General features: G+C 37.9%; 1 protein-coding gene across 2 annotated transcripts; it reads right to left on the bottom strand.

Moving 5' to 3' along the window:
* Positions 1-1,947: 1,947 nt before the first annotated feature.
* LOC133070703 (lipase member K) lies at positions 1,948-17,514 on the bottom strand. Of its 2 annotated transcripts, none has more exons than XM_061163095.1 (9): positions 17,410-17,514; positions 16,384-16,498; positions 14,225-14,423; positions 12,720-12,829; positions 11,474-11,610; positions 7,988-8,134; positions 7,425-7,496; positions 5,027-5,098; positions 1,948-2,175 (listed from the first exon to the last, which is right to left on the bottom strand). In XM_061163095.1, the coding sequence occupies exons 1-9, from the start codon at positions 17,512-17,514 to the stop codon at positions 1,948-1,950; spliced, it is 1,185 nt and encodes a 394-aa protein (XP_061019078.1). The 2 variants fall into 2 exon arrangements, with proteins under 2 accessions (XP_061019078.1, XP_061019080.1); XM_061163097.1 differs by having other exon boundaries at positions 14,225-14,324.
* Positions 17,515-21,526: the final 4,012 nt, after the last annotated feature.

Raw genomic sequence — 21,526 nt, 5'->3', positions numbered from 1 at the left:
TAAAATAAGATAAGCATAGTACCATATCACAGAGACAGGGACAGGAATAGACATCTTTGGCTATGCCTTTGATAAATGCCAAATAAGCTAAAAAGTGCTAAATAAATACTGTGTGTGTGTGTGAAAGTCTCTCAGTCATGTCCAATACTTTGCAGCCCCATGGACTGTACAGTCCATACAATTTTCCAGGCCAGAATACTGGAGTGGGTAGCCATTCTCTTCTTCAGGAGATCTTCCTAACCCAGGGATCAAACCCAGAGCTCCTGCATTGCGGGAAGATTCTTTATCATCAGAGCTACCAAGGAACACACAAGAGGTGCAGGGTAAATTTTTTATATTAATAACTGGTAAGGATTACAAAGACATGATGTCACCAAGGAGACTCTGACTCCCCAAGTCCTGTGCACAGAAGCCTTATAGTGGAACTGAAAAATGGTTCCATATTAAAATGTTCTCCCCTCTGGAAGTTGCTAGTTCAGATTCCTGAACATGTAATTCAAACCAAAAATTTTAAATTGATATGATTGATGAGAATGGTGGTGATGTACCTTGAGGCTCCTACTGAAAATAAATTATAAATTAAGATAGAATATTTTTAAGATGTAGGAATAAAAACAAGAAAATCCTACCTGATTAAGAGATGTAATGTTGTGTACACACTGCTATAATTAAAATGGATAGCCAACAAGGACCTGGTCAATGTTATGTGGTAGCCTGAATGCGAGGGGAGTCTGGGGGAGAAGGGATATATGTATATGTATAGCTGAGTCCTTTAGCTGAACACCTGAAATTGTCACAACATTGTTAATTGGTTATACTCCAATGCAAAATAGATTTTAAAAATTGGTGTAGGGAAAGTGATCAAGATAGCAGAGTAGGGAGAACTGAGCTCCCCTCCTCCCATGAGCACATCAAAAGTACAACTATTTACAAAGCAACTATCGATGGGAATGACCTGAGGACTATCAGAAAATATTTTCCACAGTTAAAGATATAAAAAAAGGAACAACAAGACAGGAAGGAGTGAAGATGTGGTATAATCAAAACCCACACCCCTGGGTAGGTGACCCACTTAAAAATACACTAAAAACATATTAAGAGGGTAAATTTTACGTTAAGTGTCCTTACCACAATAAGAGAATATGGTATTACACTGCAAGAATGAATCACTAGCAGATCTGCATAACAAGAAATATTCAACTCAGTTCATCATGAGAAGAAAAATAAGACAGAGAAAAATAATGAAATAAGAAACAGGATTTCTCCAGCGTCTAACCAAGGAAAAAATAATGATAGAGGTAATGATAATAGTTCATTATTAATAATAACAGTAGTAGTTTGCCACTGCTGATAGCAAATGACCACAAATTTAGTGATTTAAAACAATATTTATTATATCACTTTCTGTGGGTCAGTAGTTCAGGTATGGCATAGTTAGGTCCTCTGCTCTGGGTCTCACTGGTTCTCAGGCTGAAATCCAGGTGTTAGATAGACTGCTTTCTCAACAAGAGGCCAAGCTAGGAAAGAATGGACTCCCAAGCTCATTCAGATTTTAGGCAGAATCCATTTTCTCATATGACTGAGAGTCCCAATTCTTTGCAAGTTATCAGCTGGAGGCCACCTGCAGATCCTAGAAGCCACATATGGTTCCTTCCCACATTTGTTAGCCTTATTAAGCCAACAAGGAGAATCTCTTGCTCTAGTTTGTAAGATGGATTCTTATATAATAGACTGCAATTAGGGGATGACATCCCATCACCTTTGCCAATTCTCCTGTCTGGAAGCAAGTCTCAGGTCCCTCCCACACTCAACGGGAAAGGATTACACAAATTTGTGGTTCCTGGGTGGACCACAAATTATTGGTGGGGTTACCTAGAGTCTGTGTACCACATTCTTATGACTAAAATCCACTTCCTTAGGGAAAGGAAAGTGTATTTAATTTTACAACTATTCCTCCATCATTCTAATTAGGTCTTGGTAAATTTCACGGGGTGCATCCTGTCCAAGGTAAAAATCCACATGATTGTAGTGTGGAATTGACTTGTAATAAATGAGCTTGGTAATTGTAGGGAGCAAATTCTCAACATCTTTGAGATCAGCCACGCAGTCCTGTCCACCACTCCACACTGCTGTTGGAACTTCCATATTAGAAACATTGTATAGAGGAGGTGTAAGCTAAAAAAAAATGAGGAGAGAGAAAAATTGTTTTCACAGAAAATCATATTATAGAAGAAACATCAATTATCAGTTGTTAAGCAAGTTCTATATGTTCTAAATGTTACTGTATGTTACGTACATACATTAACTGTTGTACTACTATCTTAAAAACAGTCTGAAAATGCAAGCAGCATATGCAAGCAGAATTGAGAGAGAGTGACAGGGAGAAAGGGAGAACCTGATGATTGTGTATATTCGTGGCTATTGTGAGTTTACCATTATACTTCTTATTTCAGTAAAACCAAACCATATTTTTACAAAATTTAAAATAGAGTGATTTTTACTACTTGCATTATAAAGATCTACATATTCTATGGACTAAATTGTGTTCCCTGCAAATTCATATGTTGAAACCTTAACCCCAAGGTGATTGTATTTAGAGAAAATGCTTTTAGGAAGTAATTAAGGTTAAATGAGGTTATAAGGTTTGGATCCTAATCCAACAGGATTGGTGGCCTTATAGGAAGGGGCAGTGATAGAGAGAGAGAGAGAGAGAGAGAGAGACCTCTCTCTTCAACCAGAGACAAAGAGGAAAGGCTATGTGGACATACATGGAGAAGGAGGCTGTCTGCAATCCAGTAAGAAAGCCCTCACTAGAACCTGACCATGCTGGCACCCCTGCTCTTGAACTTCCAGCTTCCAGAACTGTTAGAAATAAATTTCTGTTGTTTAAGCCACTCAGTCTATAGGATTTTTTTTATGGTAGCCAAAGGTGATTAATGCACCATAGGTAATTTCAGCAGCAAGACTAAGAAGAAAAGGTAACATGGACCAAGTTATAAATTCTTAGAAAACAGTAACTTTGGCCAGGAGGAGGTTTCTAAGACTAGAAATGTGCCTGGGGAGACCTCTGACTCGGTAACTACACCGTGAGTTCTCTTAGAGTGATCGGCAGGCAGAGCACTGGTATAGCCATTCCACATGTCACCATCAGTAGATGGGTCTTTGCAATAGCAAATATCTTAAGTATAAGTCCCTACATCATAATACTGGGAGACCTTGGATCTGGGCTTAGAAGCAAGTGGTAAATAGGAATGTGTAGCCATGAGAAGACAATGTGAAGGGCAAAGAAGGAAATCAGTGAAGATTAGAACTAACTGCATGCAAGGGAACGGTGGGCTAAGGAAAGCCTGGTGCACTCAATGCCAAGTGCAACTGAAGAAAGAGGCTTGCTTTTCCTGACTTGGTAGTGTTCTAAATAGAAAAATACAAGGCATAAATATTCAGAGGCAAGGATAGAGAGAGATAAAGAATGGAAAAACAACACAGCACAGAGGAAGCAAAAATATTAGCAAGCTTTAAGGCACAAGTTTATCTAAGGAGCTCCTGAAATCAAAATACATTGACTGCAGTAATTTAACACCATACTCAGAATGAACTGGGAAGCCCAGAAGATGTCAAAACAAAAATGAACATCCAGATCAGGATCCAAATGATACGTGGTAGCTTTTGGCCTGGAAAATTTTCTTTTTTCACTTTTTTTTTTAGTAATACAGGATTGGTGATTATATTGGTAATTACACCTGTCTAACTTATGATGATATTACTTATAGTTGTGACAAAGGTTGTTAATTGTTAAAACTTATATATTGTTTACAGCCTAAGTTTTCTTTTCCTCCCTAAAGTTCCAAGCAAAAGATCCATAATTGAACCTTAACTGCCATGTATTTTGATAGAATCTATGAGCACAATGATGGAGTTAATACCTGTGATTCAGCTTTCATCCAAGTAGGTATTTGAGTTTTATAGGGTAAGGTCATCACCTAAAAAGCTTTTCCTAAAGCAACTACATACTCTTGCTAGTACAAGGAGATGTTAATCACAAGAGTAAATAGCACTCTGACACAGTATGTGAGTTTGTGTGTGTGGGCACGCACCTCTCCACACACATACAACTATAGCAGTTTAGGGGAAAATCAGATTTTTTACACTACTTGAAGTTATGCATTTTCACTATCATAGTTATTATGGTAACAGTGAAATTGCTTTAAAAAATCTCCAAATTTCCACATGCTTGATTTGAAAAAAATCCACATATCTTTGTTGCCTACTTGTTTAATTTGAGCTCTGTCTATTAGCCAGAAACTGAAGCCATCATTGGATTTCCTTAAATACTGGAAAAATTAACAACAATGCCTAAACACTTTAATATGGAGTTTTTTCGCAAAGGAAAGTTTTCATATATAATGTCAAGATATAAATGGAAATATCATTATGTGGCAAACAGCATTGCTTTTTTCTAAAGGTGATAATCCTGTCTGGAATATCTTTAATCATTCATAATTGTTTTTGAATGAGCAGTAAATGACATCCAAAAACTGATTAGGATAATGTTAGTTTGTTTTATGAGGTTCATTTATGAGGGATGGATAAGAAGCCAGAGAATATGCTTTATAAATAAAATTGTGCATTTTTAATTCTTTCTTTAAAAATATGGTCTTAAGTGCTGAGAGTTTCTGTTTTTTTGAGAAGGAGTAAGTGTAACAGAAGAAGAATGGACTTTTGATCCAGGAACCCTGGGTGGTATTCTGGTTCTTTACTAGCTAAATAATTTCTGACAATTCACCTAACCTCTCTGAGCTTCTGGAAAAATAGAGACAATTTACCTAACCTAATATTTATCTGGGAAGGTCATGCTGAGAATCAAAAACAATGATATGGCAAGTGGTAAGTTCCCCCCCAATAGCATCTGATCTATACAAAGTATCTGGCATAGTGAATACAGCATAGTTAGTAGGTGCTTGATGAGTAGATACTATTTTTACAAATTTCATTTGCAGTATGCAATTGGTGATTATTGTTATTGTACCTGGTGGAAGTGCTTCATATTCTGATCAGGGTTTCCCCAATCAAAAGCTTGGAAGCGACCAGAATTAACAGCCTATAAAAAGATACAAATAATAAGCACTTTAAAATGATATACGAAAACAACATACATGTAAAGACAGTAAGCAAAAAATATACAAAAAAGATTGACATAACGTCCCATGCTTCAGCACATGAGCTAAAAGTCAAAGTTTAATAAGTGAAATAATAAAAATGATAAAAATTGATACAAACTCATGGGACTATCTTTTCTTCCCTTTTATACTTTTCCAATGAAAATCTTTGAGCAGTGATGCCTTTAAATAAATTCTATGCTGTGTACATAGACGTGTTTTAAAAGATGCTACATTGATTCTTGAACATCTTGGCTTCAAGAATTTTAATATTTTTTGAAAGACACTAGCTATACATTAAAAAATGACTGCTACTATTATTAAACTTTATACCTTGTTATTGTATCAGATGGTCTACGATATTATGACTATATTCCTTATTCTTAAACATTTTTGCTACCTTTGAAAGGAATGCTCACTCAAAGAACTCCTTCAAGGCGTTCTGAGGTATAGTGTCTGTCTGTCTTCTGTCTATATGGCCAAGCAGCCTGACATGTTGTCAATAACATGGCCACAGGCTGAGTGTCTGAGACACTGTGTGTGCCCTTTTGTTATTTTAAGTTTTGGACTTCAGATTTTAATATAGAAACATTAATACTTCTAGGGATTCCTTTTTCTGGTTATATGCCACCCATTTGTATCGAGGAGACATAATTTTTACCTTTACCTCAAGCACTTCATTAAATTATTTTCAGACTACTCCAAAGGTTTTTTTTAACTTGATTTTTTTCACATGAACTGATTTCATTCTGACTTTTTGTTTGAAATGTTTCCCATTGTGATTTATATTCACAGAGGCAGTAGTCTGCTATGGTTGAAATTGTGTAGGTTTTCAGCAATGAGAGGCAATAGAATGTACTATATAGTTAGGAACTTGGGTTCTAGCATCAAACAGACCTAGTTTTAATCCAGGCTTAATGGATTATTAAATCTGTGATCCAGGCTGTATATGCATCTTCTCTAAACCTGTTTTCTCATCTGTGCAATGGAAATTACAATAGCATTCTGCTTATAGGGTTATGAAGATTAAGTAATGTATGAAAAGCATGTGGCACCTAGGAACAGTCAAGAAATCACTCTCTTTATTGATATTGTTACCATCATGCCATTATCATCATCCTTGCTTTAGCTGTCTACGTAACTTATAACCAAATATTTTATCTCCCCACCCCACCCACTTATTTCTATTCTCAAGAGAACTTTCTATCAAAAGAGAAGAGATAGCTTTAAGAAGAGTCAACTGTGAGAGGTAAGGATTGGCTATGACGTTTTTAGAGTGGGGAATATCAATGGTTTCATTGAAAGATTGGTAGGAGAATTCATAACAGACAATGAGATATATATATCTGGACAATAAGAACACATTGTAAGTGCTCAATGAATATGAAATCGAAGTTGTATTATCTGGAAAATTATGCCTTTCAGAATCTACCTGTCTCCTCACCAGTAGGAAGTCCTAAATCTGGAATACCTGTCTTTCTTTAGGAACTTGAACACTTATCTCTTGAGGGTGGAACTCTTCAAAGAATTTCAGAAATCTTCAACTAGTGTTTAAGACTATCTATAGCAGTGATTGTCAACTTTAAAGCATGGAAGAAATTTATCAGGATGTAAGTTAAAATTCAGATTCCTAGGGATTTCAGATTCTTATTCAACTTTTTAAAGTATTTTAAAATTAAGATATTTAATTAAATATTAAATATTAGACCTCCCCCACTTGTACATGTGCACACACACATACACACACACTGACATATGTGGCTTAGAAAGCTATACCAACTGAATTTGACTTATCGCTGAGCTTGCCAAATCCTGAGAAATATAGTAACACAAAAAACTTAAATGGAGAGTAAAAACAGAAACCCTTAGTCCATTTAAAACCCTCTCTAACATTCAATGTCCTTTAAATTAGGCAGTATTTCCACACTCTGAAATTGCCTATATCCTAGTTAGAGGGTAAAAAGATCTTTCTAGAATAGCATTTATCATGTTATGTATAGCTCTGTTAGAGTGAATGATTTCCCGATAGAGGAAACACTAGACAAGACAATTAGGAGTAGTCTGAAGATCAGAATTCAGTCAGAATATCTGGGAATACACAGAGGACCTGGAGAATAGATGAGAGTAAAGAACATCCACATGAGTTGATCTGATTCCAGAAGCATCCACCCAACAGTGGCATAACCCACAGAGTGAGCTCTCCAGACGTGCTCCTCAGGGATCTTGCAGAGATACGTGTGTGTTATATCAGGAAGTGGGAGTACATACCTGGGCCCAGTGCAGCATGGTCTGAACAGATGTTCCCGCAGAGCTCTGTGCAAAATAAACATCTAAGCGACTCTGCAAAGTAAAAAGATTATTTCTTACCTGAAGGCTAATCATGTAATCACACCACAAGTGAATCTGTTTTCTTTCCCTCTCTCACCTGACCCAATCTCTCTCTCTCAGAATAAACATGGACCACATCCTGTGAAGACAAACTAAGCAAAGAAGCCCATCTTTAAGAATTTTCTCTTCCCTCACCTCTATTTTCCTGCCTAGGGAAGTGTCTGTGTAAAGCCCACAGAGGACATCCTGTGGTCAAAGACAACAGGCAAAGCACTTTTTCTTTCCTGGTCCAAGAATATAGTCAAGAGATATTTAATGACGCCTCAAATCCTCCTACTCAAGCAGGTGGACTCTCAGCTTGGGTTGGAAGCCATGAACATGCTAGTTACATTCCAGGAGACAAAAAGGCTTTGAAATGTGGTTTCCATGCAATTTAGAATGCACTCTCCTTATCTCTGTCCAACAAAACAATTGCTTTCCTGGGTCTGACTACTTACACGTACCATGTTTAAGTTTTTCGGATCAAATCCGCTCAAAGTAAATATAAAGTTGCTGCAAATACGATGAAATATCTTCCGGTTGCATACCTTGGTGGCAATGAATTGGTTAAAAAATGTGTGCGGAGAGAACATCTTGTCACCGAATAATACCTGCAAGATCGATTTAAGACACCATCAAATTTCATGGATGTGAATGTCAAGTGGAAAACGAGTGGTAATTCAGTCAAGCGCTGGACATGGTGACATCTGCTCAGTACTAGCCCTCAGTGAAACCAAAAAGCCCATTAAACTTTGCCTTTGTAGTCCTCCCAACTCACCTCTTGAAGCTTTTTCTCCCAAGATCCTTTAGATGAAGTGTTTTTTTTGGAGCATCCCCTAAAAATCTAGTCTCCATAGGAAATGGCTAGGGTTTTGGGGGTCAGTGATACCCTGGTTTGATTCTAAACTGTGTCTTGTATTTACTTTTCTATTATCCTGGATTTCCTCAACTATAAAATAGAAAATCAATGTGCACTAAGAATTTCTGTGTAGATAACAAATCACATTTAAAACACACCTAGTGCAAAGTAGGCAAGGTGGTAGAGTAGAAAGACCCTAAGCTCATCTTCCCCACAGGCACACTAAAATTAGAACTATTTACAGAGCAACTGTTGATGAGAAAAACTGGAAGACCAACGTTTGGCTAATAGGAGAGGAGAAGAGAAAACAAAAACAAAAGCAACAATCTTAACTCTCTAAAAGTTTATACCATGCCTATCATTTCATTGTCAAATCCTATAAAGTTTGTCTTCTTTAGCACAACCTTGGCTAGGTTTCTCAACTGAAGTGTAACAATAATTCTATAACCATTTCCCTCATCTTTTGCCCTTCTTATATATTTTACCCTCATTCACTTCCGTTTCGTCCCCAGGAGAATTTTTCTAAAAAGAGCATTATGCGTGTCATTCCTTTGTGTAAATACCTCCCATGATCACCCACCATATATCGAATATAACCCAAGCTTCTTAACTTGGCATTTAAATCCACATTTCCAATATTCCTACATTTCCTACAGAATCTATTCATACATTTCCAATATTATTTCTCATACCTTTCACAAATTTAAAGCTAAATAAAGTCAATTACATGTGATTTCCCAAGACTTGAGCTTCACCCCTTCAATGGTGCTCAGGTTTCCCTCTTAGTTTGGAAAGACTTTCTACAAGACATTGTAAATTGAAATCTTGTCCTTTAGCCCAAACTCAGAAATGCCATCCAGGAAGTCTTCCATGATTCCAATGCCTAGAAACATTTTCTCTGAGTTTGTCTGGCAATTTCTTTGATCTATCATTATGATTTTGCTGGAATTTCTATTAGGAATTAGTGAGTTAGTCACATGTGGTAGCTTCTCTCTTAGAGTTAATGCACCTTACAGGTAATATTTCTAAAACTACAAAACTAATCAATCCATTTCTCTGTTCAACATTCTTCAATGACTTCCCATCACCAACAGAACAAAACTCTTTAACATGACATAGCTGCTTTCTATGAACTGTCTGTTATTCTCTTCTTGGTCAAGTCTTCCACCATTCACACATTGCCCCACTTTTCAGTCATGCCGATTAGCTGAAAAGTAGCTTTATAGGCATAGCTGTTTCCTGGTGCCATACTTTTGAAACAGTAGCTCCTAGATCATCTTTTTTTTTTTTTTATTTTTTTTTTTACAAAATTGAATTGAACTGCACTACACTATAGGTAGATCAAAACATTTTGAAAGTTGAAGCAGAATTGGGCAAATTGAGAATGTGAAGATCCTACCATCTCAAAATATCTCTTAACTTTGTGGGAATGCTGAAGTAATTTAACAAGAAGTCTGATGCTGTTTTCCTGATAATGTAGGACCAGGTTGGACTGAAATCTCTATGATAAAAGATGCCCATGTACTATGAGGGATCTGTGAGCATTTTTCACATTGTTACCGTAGTTTTGCTGCTACAGTCTTTCTTGGTTGTATAGATATGGAATTAAATCACCTTGTGCTAATTTGCTTATCTCTCACCAATCAGAACTCCTGGCTTCTATCAAAATTCTTTCACTTTTGTATGCTTTCACTGAAATCACTAAATAGTCTAATCATCTTCTGTCTGTCACGGGAGAAGCCCCTATTACTGTGTAACAGGAAAACACATCAACTCACAAAGAACAATTCTCTTCATTGAGCAAACAATCATTTAGTTAGCTGGCAACCGGCAGAAATCATCTGAGGTCTAGGATACTGCCTAGGTTTTGAGGAATTGACAAACAGTGTTGACAAAGTGTGGGCAACTTTGGACTTTTAGTGTTCTGTGGAAATCATGACAGCAATAACAATAGCTGGAATTAATTGAAGGCTAACAATGTGTAAGAGATTTACATATATGTACTCACTTAATCCTCAGAGCAGCCCTACAAGTAGAGACTACTATTATCCTCAGTTAATAGATGAATAAAATATTTCCTAGAATTAAGGTCTTAACCAAATTCACCCGGCTACCTATGATTCAAATTCATGCCATCAGACTCCATACAGTCTGAAATACTACACCATACTCTCCTTGATACAGTAGGGGGCACTGGAGAGAAATTTAACCTACTAAATTAAACCACTGATGCTTTTGAACTGTGGTGCTGGAGAAGACTCTTGAGAGTCACTTGGACTGCAAGGAGATCAAATCTAAAGGAAATCAACCCTGAATATTCATCGGAAGTATTGAAGCTGAAGCTGAAGCTCCAATACTTTGGCCACCTGATGAGAAGAGCTGATTCATTAGAAAAGACCCTGATGCTGGGAAAGATTGAGGGCAGGAGGAGAAGTGGATGACAGAGGATGAGATGATTGGATGGCATCACTGACTCAATGGACATGAGTTTGAGAAAACTCCAGAAGATGGTGAAGAACATGGAAGCCTGGTGTGCTGCAGTCCATGGGGTCGCAAAGAGTCAGACATGATTGAGCAACTGAACAACAAGAACAAATTAAACCAATCAATCAGCCCATCAATCAAATCAGCTCTTGCCATATCTGTGATTGAGGAATCATGTGAGAGAGAAGCCTCTAAATAAAAAATGAAGATGGTAGAGTAGAATGGCATCAGAGTGAGCATCCTGAACTCAGTTGGCAAAATTGTGCATCATCAGTAAACCTACGTGTGTACCACAAGCACCTATTTTATTCTTTCTAGATGCTCAGTTGTGTCAGACTCTGTGTGACCCCTAGGACTGTAGCCTGCTGGGCTCCTCTGTCCATGGAATTCTCCAGGCAAGAATACTCATGGGGTTAGCCATTTCCTTCTTCAGAGGATCTTCCTGACCCAGGGATCAAAGCTGAGTCTTCAGCATTGTGGGCGGGCTCTTTACCACTGATCCACTTGGCAAAACTTTATGTCTCAAGTTGGCTTTTCTTGAAATCAGTAGAAATAGAGATCGTTTTAGTTACTACAGACTGAAACCTGGGGAAAAGTTGTCACATACCTTGACTGCTTTTCTGGAAAGATTTGTAAATTTTTTCATAGGACTTTGGGTGTATTTCAAGGTTGTGACTGGAGCCAATGCAAAAAATATCTTAATCCTTTTAGCCAGCTCTGGATTAGTGGAGAATGCTATGAAAGCTGAAAGGGAAGAAGATACTAATTCATGGATTTAGAACAATCTTTACTTAACTCACTTTAAATGATAGTAAAAGCAGTTATATTAAAAAAGAAAACAAAGACACTCAGAGTAAGTACCATTTGGGGGCAAGGATTTTTAAATCTCCAAAGATGAAACTGGCTAATTCAGAATAAAGTGAGTTTCCTGTTTCTGAAGGATGCAAATCTACTTACAGAAAATATTACAGAAAGGATTCAAATATCTGTTGTCAGGCATGTCTAGGTAAACTCCAACGGCCATTCTAGCTTGAGCATAGTCTTTGGTATCAGACAAAACTGAGCTAGAATTTTGGTTTCCCATTTGCTAGCTGTGTGAAAACTTGGGCAACTTACCCCCCCGCCCCCTTTGTGAGTCTCAGCTTTCTCTATCTGTAAACATGGAAAATAGAATACTTATAGAATAATTCTTTCAAAGGTTAGATTTATATATATGTAGAGTTTCTAATGGCATTATCATGATTAGAAAGGACTCCTAAGTTCAGCCATTTATAAAATATGGATGATAATGCTCTCAAATGCCTGGTATAAATGCTGTTAGCATTGTCAAGGTCTCTAGCTGAAAAGAGAACAGAGAAGAGAGTGGAGAGTTTTATGGCACTGCCAACGTGGCCCATCCACATTTAGCCTACCCTAGCACCCACTGGGTACTAACTAAAAGTCACATTGATTGTGGCATATGATCACTGAGATTTGTAATTCTCTGCTTTCTTTTTAGTTTCCCTTACTAGACCGTGAGCTCTTCAAGGGAAAGATGTATACCATATTTATCTTTGATTTCCTGGTATCTAACCCAGTGTCTGGCAAGTGTTTGCTGGGTACACAAATGAATAAATAAATAATTGACTTTCTTTCAGTCTTTCCATCGATCTCCAAATTTAGTCCTGAGGGGGCAGGAAAATCCCTTAGTCATCCTCACTTTATTTACTCTTCAGAAGACAGCCAGGTGTGATGTTTTTCCAATTCAAAGTCCCCACAGCTAGAGACTGCACAGAGGGAAGAAATCCTGACCCCTTTCATGAATATGAAGAAAATCTCCTGACACCCTCAGATCACATCTGCCCCAAACACACCAATGGTGGTGCCTTGGGAGTGGCCCACATAGTAGAGTTGCTCTTGTCTGGTTTTCTCTATGATAAAATTGATTGTGGCTGGAAGGTCATATTTAGCCATCTCATCCAAACTGCCAAAGGAAAAAACAAAACAAAACAGCATTAGAAAAAAATCCATCTCATTGTTAGGCTTGTAATACTTAAATATATGTGTTGCAGATCTAGATGCTTAGCTTTTGTTAAATGTAAGACTAGAATCAATACATGATGTCAGGCATCTTCTGAGGATCTCATCTTGATCCAAGAGTAACTTTGTATTAAGAAACTGAAAACTCTGATTTGCAAAGCCTACAGAGTTGTTGTAGTTGTTTGGTTGCTAAGTCATGTCTTTGTGTCCCCTTGGTCTGCAGCATGCCAGGCTCCTCTGTTCTCTACTGTCTCTTGGAGTTTGCTCAAATTCCTGTCCATTGAGTTAGTGATGCTATGTAACCATCTTACGCTCTGCCACCCGCTTCTGCTTTTGCCTTTGATCTTTCCCAGCATCAGGGGCTGGGATCTTTCCCAGGATCAGCCCAGTCTACAGAGGCTTTTCACTTAATCCTATAGCAGATTTACCAAACTCCTTTGAAAAGAAAAATTACCTGGAATGCTTATTTTACAAACATAAAAAGTGAAGAGACTTGCAGACCTCAGCCCAGATAGACTGAATCAACATTTCCAGGAAAGAGGCCTCAGGTGCTTTCTCTCCTGTGTGTAGTCGGGAAAACACTCATCCAGGGAATCATGATGCTATTTGCAATGGTGCCATGACACAACTGCCCTGGGATGTGGAATTAGGGGATGACAAATGGCTTCCAGGAGTGAGGTGGGAATGAGGTCAAGGAACAAGCAGCTTTAGTGACCTTTAAGGCATGGTTCTTTGCTTCACTACAAATGCCAGGCTTGCTTCTGTGACTCAGTTGGCCTAACTTCTAAGACAGACAGCACCCTCAGGGACTGCTGTTGGCAGGTTGGCTCCATGGAGAGATTTCAGCACCCTCAGTCTATGGAGGACAGAGTTCCTTCACTCCTCAGTGAATAAACATTGGAGTGTCATCTCTGTTCAAGTGCTTGGCTCATTTTGACTTAACCGGAATGTCTGGTTCTCAGGATTTTCAACTAGAACATTGTTTCTGTTCCCATTTCTTGATCAGTGTCATTATTCCTCTTCATTAAGCGTACCATGTAAATTTCTGGACTGCACGTTGACAGTGTGATAGTCCTGGAATTTGCATTTTGATTTTTTTTCTTTCTTATATACTTTACATACACATAGGCCAAGTGGAGTGTTTAAAACAACTATCAGTGCAATAATAAGGGCATTTCTTCAGAGCTTGTGAAGAAAACCTGGGTAGAGGAAGGTATGTTTATTTCCATCTTGTGGATTCCACAATGTCCAGTTGGACAAAAAGGGAAAATTCAAAAGGGTAGTCATCCATATAAAAGAGCAATGTACACATGTTAGTCATTAGTAGTGTTCTTCTTACCTGAAGGCCCAGTATTCTGGTGACTTGGGTGAAAATTTCAAGTGTTTTCTGGACCAAGTATTTCCCCGGCTGTTCCCCAGCCACACATCATAACCCACATCTGCCAGAAGGAAAGCCAAGCTGTTGTTGGGCAGGTTGCAAATCCAGTTACTGGCAGATGCAACTAAGCCATGTTGCAAATACACAACAGGCTTTGGCGCTGCAAAACACAGAGAATGAGAATTTTTTTTATCTGAACTTCCTTGGTGCCTACAAGAAAATTCTCTTTTCTGAATCCCTGTAATACAAAAAAGAGATTAAGAAAGGAAATTTGGCACCACCAGGCAGAACTACTTCTGAAGCTGGTCAAGTTATTTATCTTCTCCATGTCTTGTTTTTCTCTTTGTAAAACTGGGATTATGTCCAAAGCATTGAATTGTTAAATAGCTTTTGGAGTCAGAGTGCCCCCTTCAGAAGTCTCTTCTGCTATGTATCCACCTCTTTGTGCCTTAGTTAACTTATTTTGTAATGGGGGATAATAAAAAATGCGATCTTATGGTGTAGTTATAAGAATTAAATTAGAATTAAAATATAATTTTGTCCAGTCACAATAATTACCTTCACATTGATGACATTTTATTTCTCAAAAAGCATCTGATTACAAAGCTAATATTTTTCCAAGATAATAACAAAGACAATAAAAATGCCATTTGTTGAATATTTCACTGAATTCTAGGCACTATGCTAGTTAATGTGCATTGTCAGAAAGTGAAATGCAAGGTTTTAAGTGAAATGTACACAAGGTAAAACTGTTCATTTGATGTAAAAATTCTGCTCACAATGTAGAATTGGAACAATTTGATTAAAGAAAGAGAAAAGAAAAGGAAGGAAATGGGGAAGTGGTGCTGAAAACATTGAGAAGAGAAAGAGAAGTGACTAGGATATTTCTGTCTTTCATAAATGGTTTATGATGCTGTGTTGGTACCACAGGGCTTTCCCACAGGTCCCCTTTGGGGCTCGACCAGCTTCCTGAGATTGAGTAGGTGAGACTGGACTCTCAGAGAGCCTCAGCCATCTGGAAGCAAGGACCAAAATCTATATCCATTAATCCACCTTTTGAGAAAAAGACAGAAGGAAGAGGTGTTACTAATTCTGCTAAAATACCACCAAAGTGCAGTCACAATCCATAGTTCATCTCTAATCTGAGCCCTCAGGCAGCTACTCATTGTAGAGACAGCTTTCCTTCCATGCTTTTTGGCAGCTACCTGACAGAACGGACAAGGTGAAAGTTCGGGCAAGTAAAGTTCTCACGAGTATTTCCAAAGGTAATGGAGTTATTTTAGGGAACGGTTGGTTCTATAAAGTGAGCAACACTGTTCCATCTAGATTGTGTAAGATATTTTTTAATCTTCTAACAAATAATCCTTCTGATATTGGAAAGTTTGTTTATACAAAGCTCCAAAGAATAAAAGGCGGTAAGAAATGAGAGAAGCAAACAGTTCTTGCCAAGTGGATCCTGTCTTCTCTCAGATACTAACCTGTATTGCAGGGACCTAGAAATGGCTCTTTAATTACAATCAAGTATATAACTAATAGGGTCAGGTTTACTGTAAAAAATAAAATCCAAATGACTTGTGTAGAGAACTAATTACAAATGAAATAAAAGCACTGAGAAAGCTATTGCAGTAGCCTGAAAGATAACTGATAATGTCAAAGATAAAGATAATGTCTAGGCCTGGACTTGAGTGACATTGAAACTGAGAGTTTTCAGATTAGAGAGACATTTAGAAGGCAAAATTGGTAAGTCTTGGTGATTGGCTGAATATAGAAAGTGAGGGGAGAAAAGCATCAACATGACCCTAGAGTTCTGGTTTTAAAGCTGGAAAGTGGGTATTCCTAGAATAAGACCACATTTTCTTTTGTTTCCGTGTTTGCTGAGAAAGAGGACAAAATGATGGAGAAAAGGAAAGACTAAATAGTGTATGCCAAAATGATTTAAACACTCCAGCATTATACAAATGAAATGGAAGAGTGGAGGTGATGGTGATGATTTTCTTCCACTAGAAGGAGGAATAGAAGAGAATAGGCTCTATTTTAGAATCACAGCTGTCCTGCTGCTATCAGCACATCCAGGAATCTCTCCTTAGGCATTATTCCTTTCATAATGAAATAAATCCTACCTGTTTTTGGACATCCTCTTCCATGAGGAATCCTGTAAATTCCGAGGATATAACCATCTTCTGTGACAATGTCATATGTTTCATAAGGATATCCCCAGTAGGAAATAATCTGGCTCTAAAAAGGGGAAAGAAACATGTATACCTTCATGATAAAATGCCCAAATTTTTACCCACATTGCAATATAATACTTTAAGTCACAACCTACTGTTCATCTGCGTTTTGGAACAGAATAGAGCAGGAAAATCAGGATAACTTGAGGAGGGTTTTAAAAGGAAGATGCATGCCAAGGTGTTGGTAAGGTAAGGTGGTGATCATACATGGTAGTTTTCTTGGCATGGTATTATTAATGCACTTAGGTTCACTCTCTAAATATTTTTGAAAAATTATATCATTGATAGTTCTATTCTTAAAGTTCTAATACAAATGGGTATGGGCTGGGACATGACGGTACACAATGTATACAAGAAATATGTTTTCCATTGGAATGAAGCACATAGTAAGCATTTGTCTCTGGTCTTTTTTTTGTTTGTTTTTGTTGTTTGCATAGATCTATTTCATTCCACTTTGTTCTAGTCCCCTTCTGATATGAATTCCTGCATGTTAAGATATTTCTGTTTATAAGCAGCCCAAACCAAATCTGGCTTACTAAATTTAAAATGTACATGAATGTAGTTCATAAATCAGAGAAACTGATCTAGAGAAAACCTCAGGAAGAGCCCAAGGATTCTCTAACAAGGTCATCAATAGGAATTCGTGAACTTTCTCAAGAAACCACCATGAGATGGTAGCTCAAACCACCAGCAGAGGGAGCCTTACTGCCCCAAATTTGGGTCAGGTCTTTCAGTTCTTTGGTTAGTCAGCTATGCCAAGGAACAAAGGTTGGAAACACAGATTTAGTCAATTTAGAATTTTTAAAAACTAGACAAGCATACCAGTTATATCTAAAATGACACCAGGAAAGCCCTAAAATGACAATAGCTTAATAATTACCTATCTTAAATATTTTCCCTTAATGAATGACTTACAATATTCATGTTAGCTTCAGGATTTGTGGTGCTTCCTTTCTTGTGATAACTATATACAGGTCCAAGAAGAAGCATCCAGCATGTTGGTGCTAAAAGCTGCCACATTTGGAATCTACCTGTAAGAGGAAATATTAATATATTTGTCATCAAAGAGAATTCTAAAAGTGAAACTCCATGTAATCTCTCTATAAGACTACTTTTGGAGGGAGTGGAAAGATCCTTCTAGGTAGTGTCTTAACAAATAATATACTTAATTATTCAAGATTCATCCCATGAAAAATCTGAACTGATGACTTTTTATTAAGAAAAGAAAGAAAGAAAAAAGGAAGGAAAGAACAAAAAAATAAAACTAATATCAATTAAATCTACAATAGGTAATTGAGCCAAAGAAGGAAATGTACATATAATTCACAGAAAAACCTAAGGACAAATATATGAATCAAAGCACATTTAATATCCCTAGTTATCAGATAAATTAGTGCTCTTCTTCTGATGGTGGAAGTGAGCATTGGTACAACCTTAATGGAAACAGATTTATTAGCACATCAGTTCAGTTCAGTCACTCAGTCATGTCCAACTCTTTGCAACTCTATGAACTGCAGCACGCCAGACCTCCTTGTCCATCACCAACTCCCAGAGTCCACCCAAACCCCTGCCCATCGAGTCAGTGATGCCATCGAACCATCTCATCCTTTGTCATCCCCTTCTCCTCCTGCCCTCAATCCTTCCCAGCATCAGGGCTTTTTCAAATGAGTCAGCTCTTCGCATGAGGTGGTCAAAGTATTGGAGTTTCAGCTTCAACATCAGTCCTTCCAATGAACACCCAGGACTGACCACCTTCAGGATGGACTGGTTGGATCTGCTTCCAGTCCAAGGGACTGTTAAGAGTCTTCTCCAACACCACAGTTCAAAAGCATCAATTCTTCGGCCCTCAGCTTTCTTTATAGCCCAACTCTCCCATCCATACATGACCTCTGGAAAAACCATAGCCTTGACTAGATGGACCTTTGTTGGCAAAGTAATGTCTCTGCTTTTTAATATGCTGTCTAGGTTGGTCATAACTTTTCTTCCAAGGAGTAAGCGTCTTTTAATTTCATGGCTGCAATCACCATCCACAGTGATTTCGGAGCCCAGAAAAATAGTCAGCCACTGTTTCCAATGTTTCCCCATCTATTTGCCATGAGGTGATGGGACCATATGCCATGGTCTTAGTTTTCTGAATGTTGAGCTTTAAGCCAACTTTTTCACTCTCCTCTTATTAGCACATATTGGGAAAATAATAATATTTATATACCTTATTCTATAATTCTAATTCCAAGAATCTATCCAAAAGAAAAAAAAAAATATGTGAGCATCATCTGTAAAATATACCTTATTGTTTATCTTAATTTGCTAAAATAAGAGACTGATAAAATAAATTATGGGGAAGGAAGAATGGAATTATTCAGCAGCCAAATATTATCTTTTTGCATGATATGTGAATTCCTATTATATAATATTAAGGGAAAAAAGTGCAATTTGTGCATATATTTTGATCCCAGTGATACAACAAACTATAAAGAGAGAAGGACTAAGCATCAAATTTTAATTATGGTTATATCTAGACAGTAAATTTTTTCTCATTTTTAAAGGACTCTCCATTTCTAAATTTTCTATGTCTAGTATTACTTTATCATAATAAAGAAGCTATTTTTCAAATAGACAATTGTGAAAATTATGAGATGAAAAGATTGTGTATATTCCTCATTTGGCTTTTAAACTACTTAAGTTGAAAAAACATATAATGACTGCAAAAGTAACAGAGGGGACGTTTTACAGGCTATCTCCAATTAACTACTATATAAAATGAAAATCTCAATGATAATGACAAATCTCACTCTGTAAGAAATGGAAGGATTTTTCAGACTATGCCTTCACTATTCTGTTACAGAAAATCTCATGAACTCCCTTCTTGGATTTGTCAAAGTCATAATCTCTGTTGACTATATCAGTTCAGTTCAGTTCAGTCACTCAGTCGCGTCCAGCTCTTTGCTACCCCATGGACTGCAGCATGCCAGACCCCCCTATCCATCACCAACCCCCGGAGTTTACTCAAACTTGTGTCCATTGAATTGGTGATGCCATCCAACCATCTCATTCTCTGTCATGCCCTTCTCCTCCTGCCTTTAATTTTTCCCAGCATCAGGGTCTTTTCAAATGAGTCTGTTCTTTGCATCAGGTGGCCAAAGTATTGGAGTTTTCTAATCTATAATATAATTAATGTGATTAATAATATATGGATTATGTATGTAGTACATGTGTGCTTAGTCGCTCAGTCGTGTCTGACTCTTTGCAACCCCAGGGGCTGTAGCCCATCAGTCTCCTCTGTCTATGAAATTCTCCAGGCAAGAATACTGAAGTGGGTTGCCACTTTCTCCTCCAGGGAATCTTCCTGACCCAGGGATCGAAGCAAAGTCTACTGCATCTCCTGCATTGGTAAGCAGATCTTTACCACTAGCGTCACCTGGGAAGCCGATATAATAAATATGTAAGTTATGTTAATATGTTTATATATAATGAATATTGCTTAATATAGCCAAATTCTGTGAAACACTATAGTATGACAGAGAGAATAATGCCACCACCAACAGTGATAATTATTGTAGCTAATACAACTTGTTTTGAACACCTATTATGTGCCAAGTAATGTGTCAGACATGATTGTGATTATCTCATTTTATTCTTAAAATAATCCCAAGGGATAAGAAATGTTATTACAACTGTATTTCAAATGAAACCTGGTGTTGAGATCAAGTCATTTGCCCAAGGTCAAACATATAGGGATGGAGCCAAGGTCTGAACTCAGGTGGCTTGATTCTAAAGGAAATATGAATCACTAGGCTCTTAACCTTTCAGTCTGAGTGAGGAGATATATGGGCCCCAGCCTGAGCAGATGGAGTTTGTCCCCTGTAGACAGATGCTCCAAGATGAAGACGAGGAGGAATTGAGCCCTGTCCAGATAAGACACCACATATTTCTTGTTCTCAAGATTAAGAAGACTTTCCCGATTATGCATGTGCAGAAAGGCACCTTGGAGATCAAACAGGGAGTGATGTCACCTACCCATAGGCCTCTTCACTAGAATCCACTTTGACTAAGCGAGGGGTGTGCACACATGGGAAGAGTCTGAGATACATAAGTACGGACTCAGAACCAGGTAAAGCAAGATAATTGGCTAAAGAAAACCCAGAAAAAATGCCCCATATAAGTGATTCAAACTGCCACGAGGGCACAGCTCTCTCTGAGCCCATGTGTTTATCTATTCACATGTACCCTTTTCCTTCTAATAAGCACTTAAGATGTTTCACTACTTTTCGTGTCTTCATGGGAATTCATTTCTGCAAAGCAAAGGACCAGGCCTTGTTGCTGATTCTGGTCTAGTGGCTAGGATTTAACGCTCTCACTGCCATGGCCTGACTTCAGTCTCTGGTTGGAAACCAAAATCCTGCTTCAAGCAGCTGCAGACTGAGGCCTTCCGAGACCAAGTCCATTCAGCACAGACTTACTAGGACCCTCTGCTATGTGCTTGCTTAGTATTATATGTGGCCTATGGACCACAGGTATCATAATTACCATTAAAACAATGAAGACTTTTAGAACCCACCCCAGCCAAACCAGATGGGAATCTATGGGTATATAGCTATGCACCTGCATTTAAAATCCTCATTTCAAGTGATTCATGTGTATTTCCACATGTGAAAAACAGACTGGATTCCTTGATAAAAAGTTTCCTTCTCACATCTGTCTCTTTGAGACCTAGCATGAAGGTTCTGAGAAGTAAAATATTGCCTGCCATCTTAGTAAACAAAGGATGTCACAGTCATCAGTGATTGCAGCCCTTCAACAGTGAGTCCTGAGGGAACTAACGAAGGAAATTAAGAACACCTGCCATCTAGCAGTCATCAGACTGTGTCCACTCCCTCCAGTGAGCCCTGAGGAAACTCAGGTTGTGAAAACCCAGGATACTGGTTCCAGACAGCTGAGGTATATATCAAAGGAATGATTTCAGTAAGCCCATATTCTGACATCTTTCCATACACAGAAAAGCACTACATTCCTTAACCTGAGATATCTAGTT

Source organism: Dama dama, chromosome 15, assembly GCF_033118175.1.
Source record: "Dama dama isolate Ldn47 chromosome 15, ASM3311817v1, whole genome shotgun sequence".
NCBI lineage: Eukaryota > Metazoa > Chordata > Mammalia > Artiodactyla > Cervidae > Dama > Dama dama.
Note: the sequence above shows the minus strand (reverse complement) of the source record. Positions and strands in the feature narration are given on the sequence as shown.

Excerpts from the sequence above, each read along its gene's own strand:
- LOC133070703 (XM_061163095.1), bottom strand. The coding sequence starts at position 17,514 with ATGTGGCAGCTTTTAGCACCAACATGCTGGATGCTTCTTCTTGGACCT. Across the intron at positions 16,499-17,409 it reads CTGAAGCTAACATGAATATT|AGCCAGATTATTTCCTACTG; the intron begins GTAAGTCATTCA and ends TCCCCTTTTTAG. Across the intron at positions 12,830-14,224 it reads CCAGAATACTGGGCCTTCAG|TTTGGATGAGATGGCTAAAT; the intron begins GTAAGAAGAACA and ends TTCCTTTGGCAG.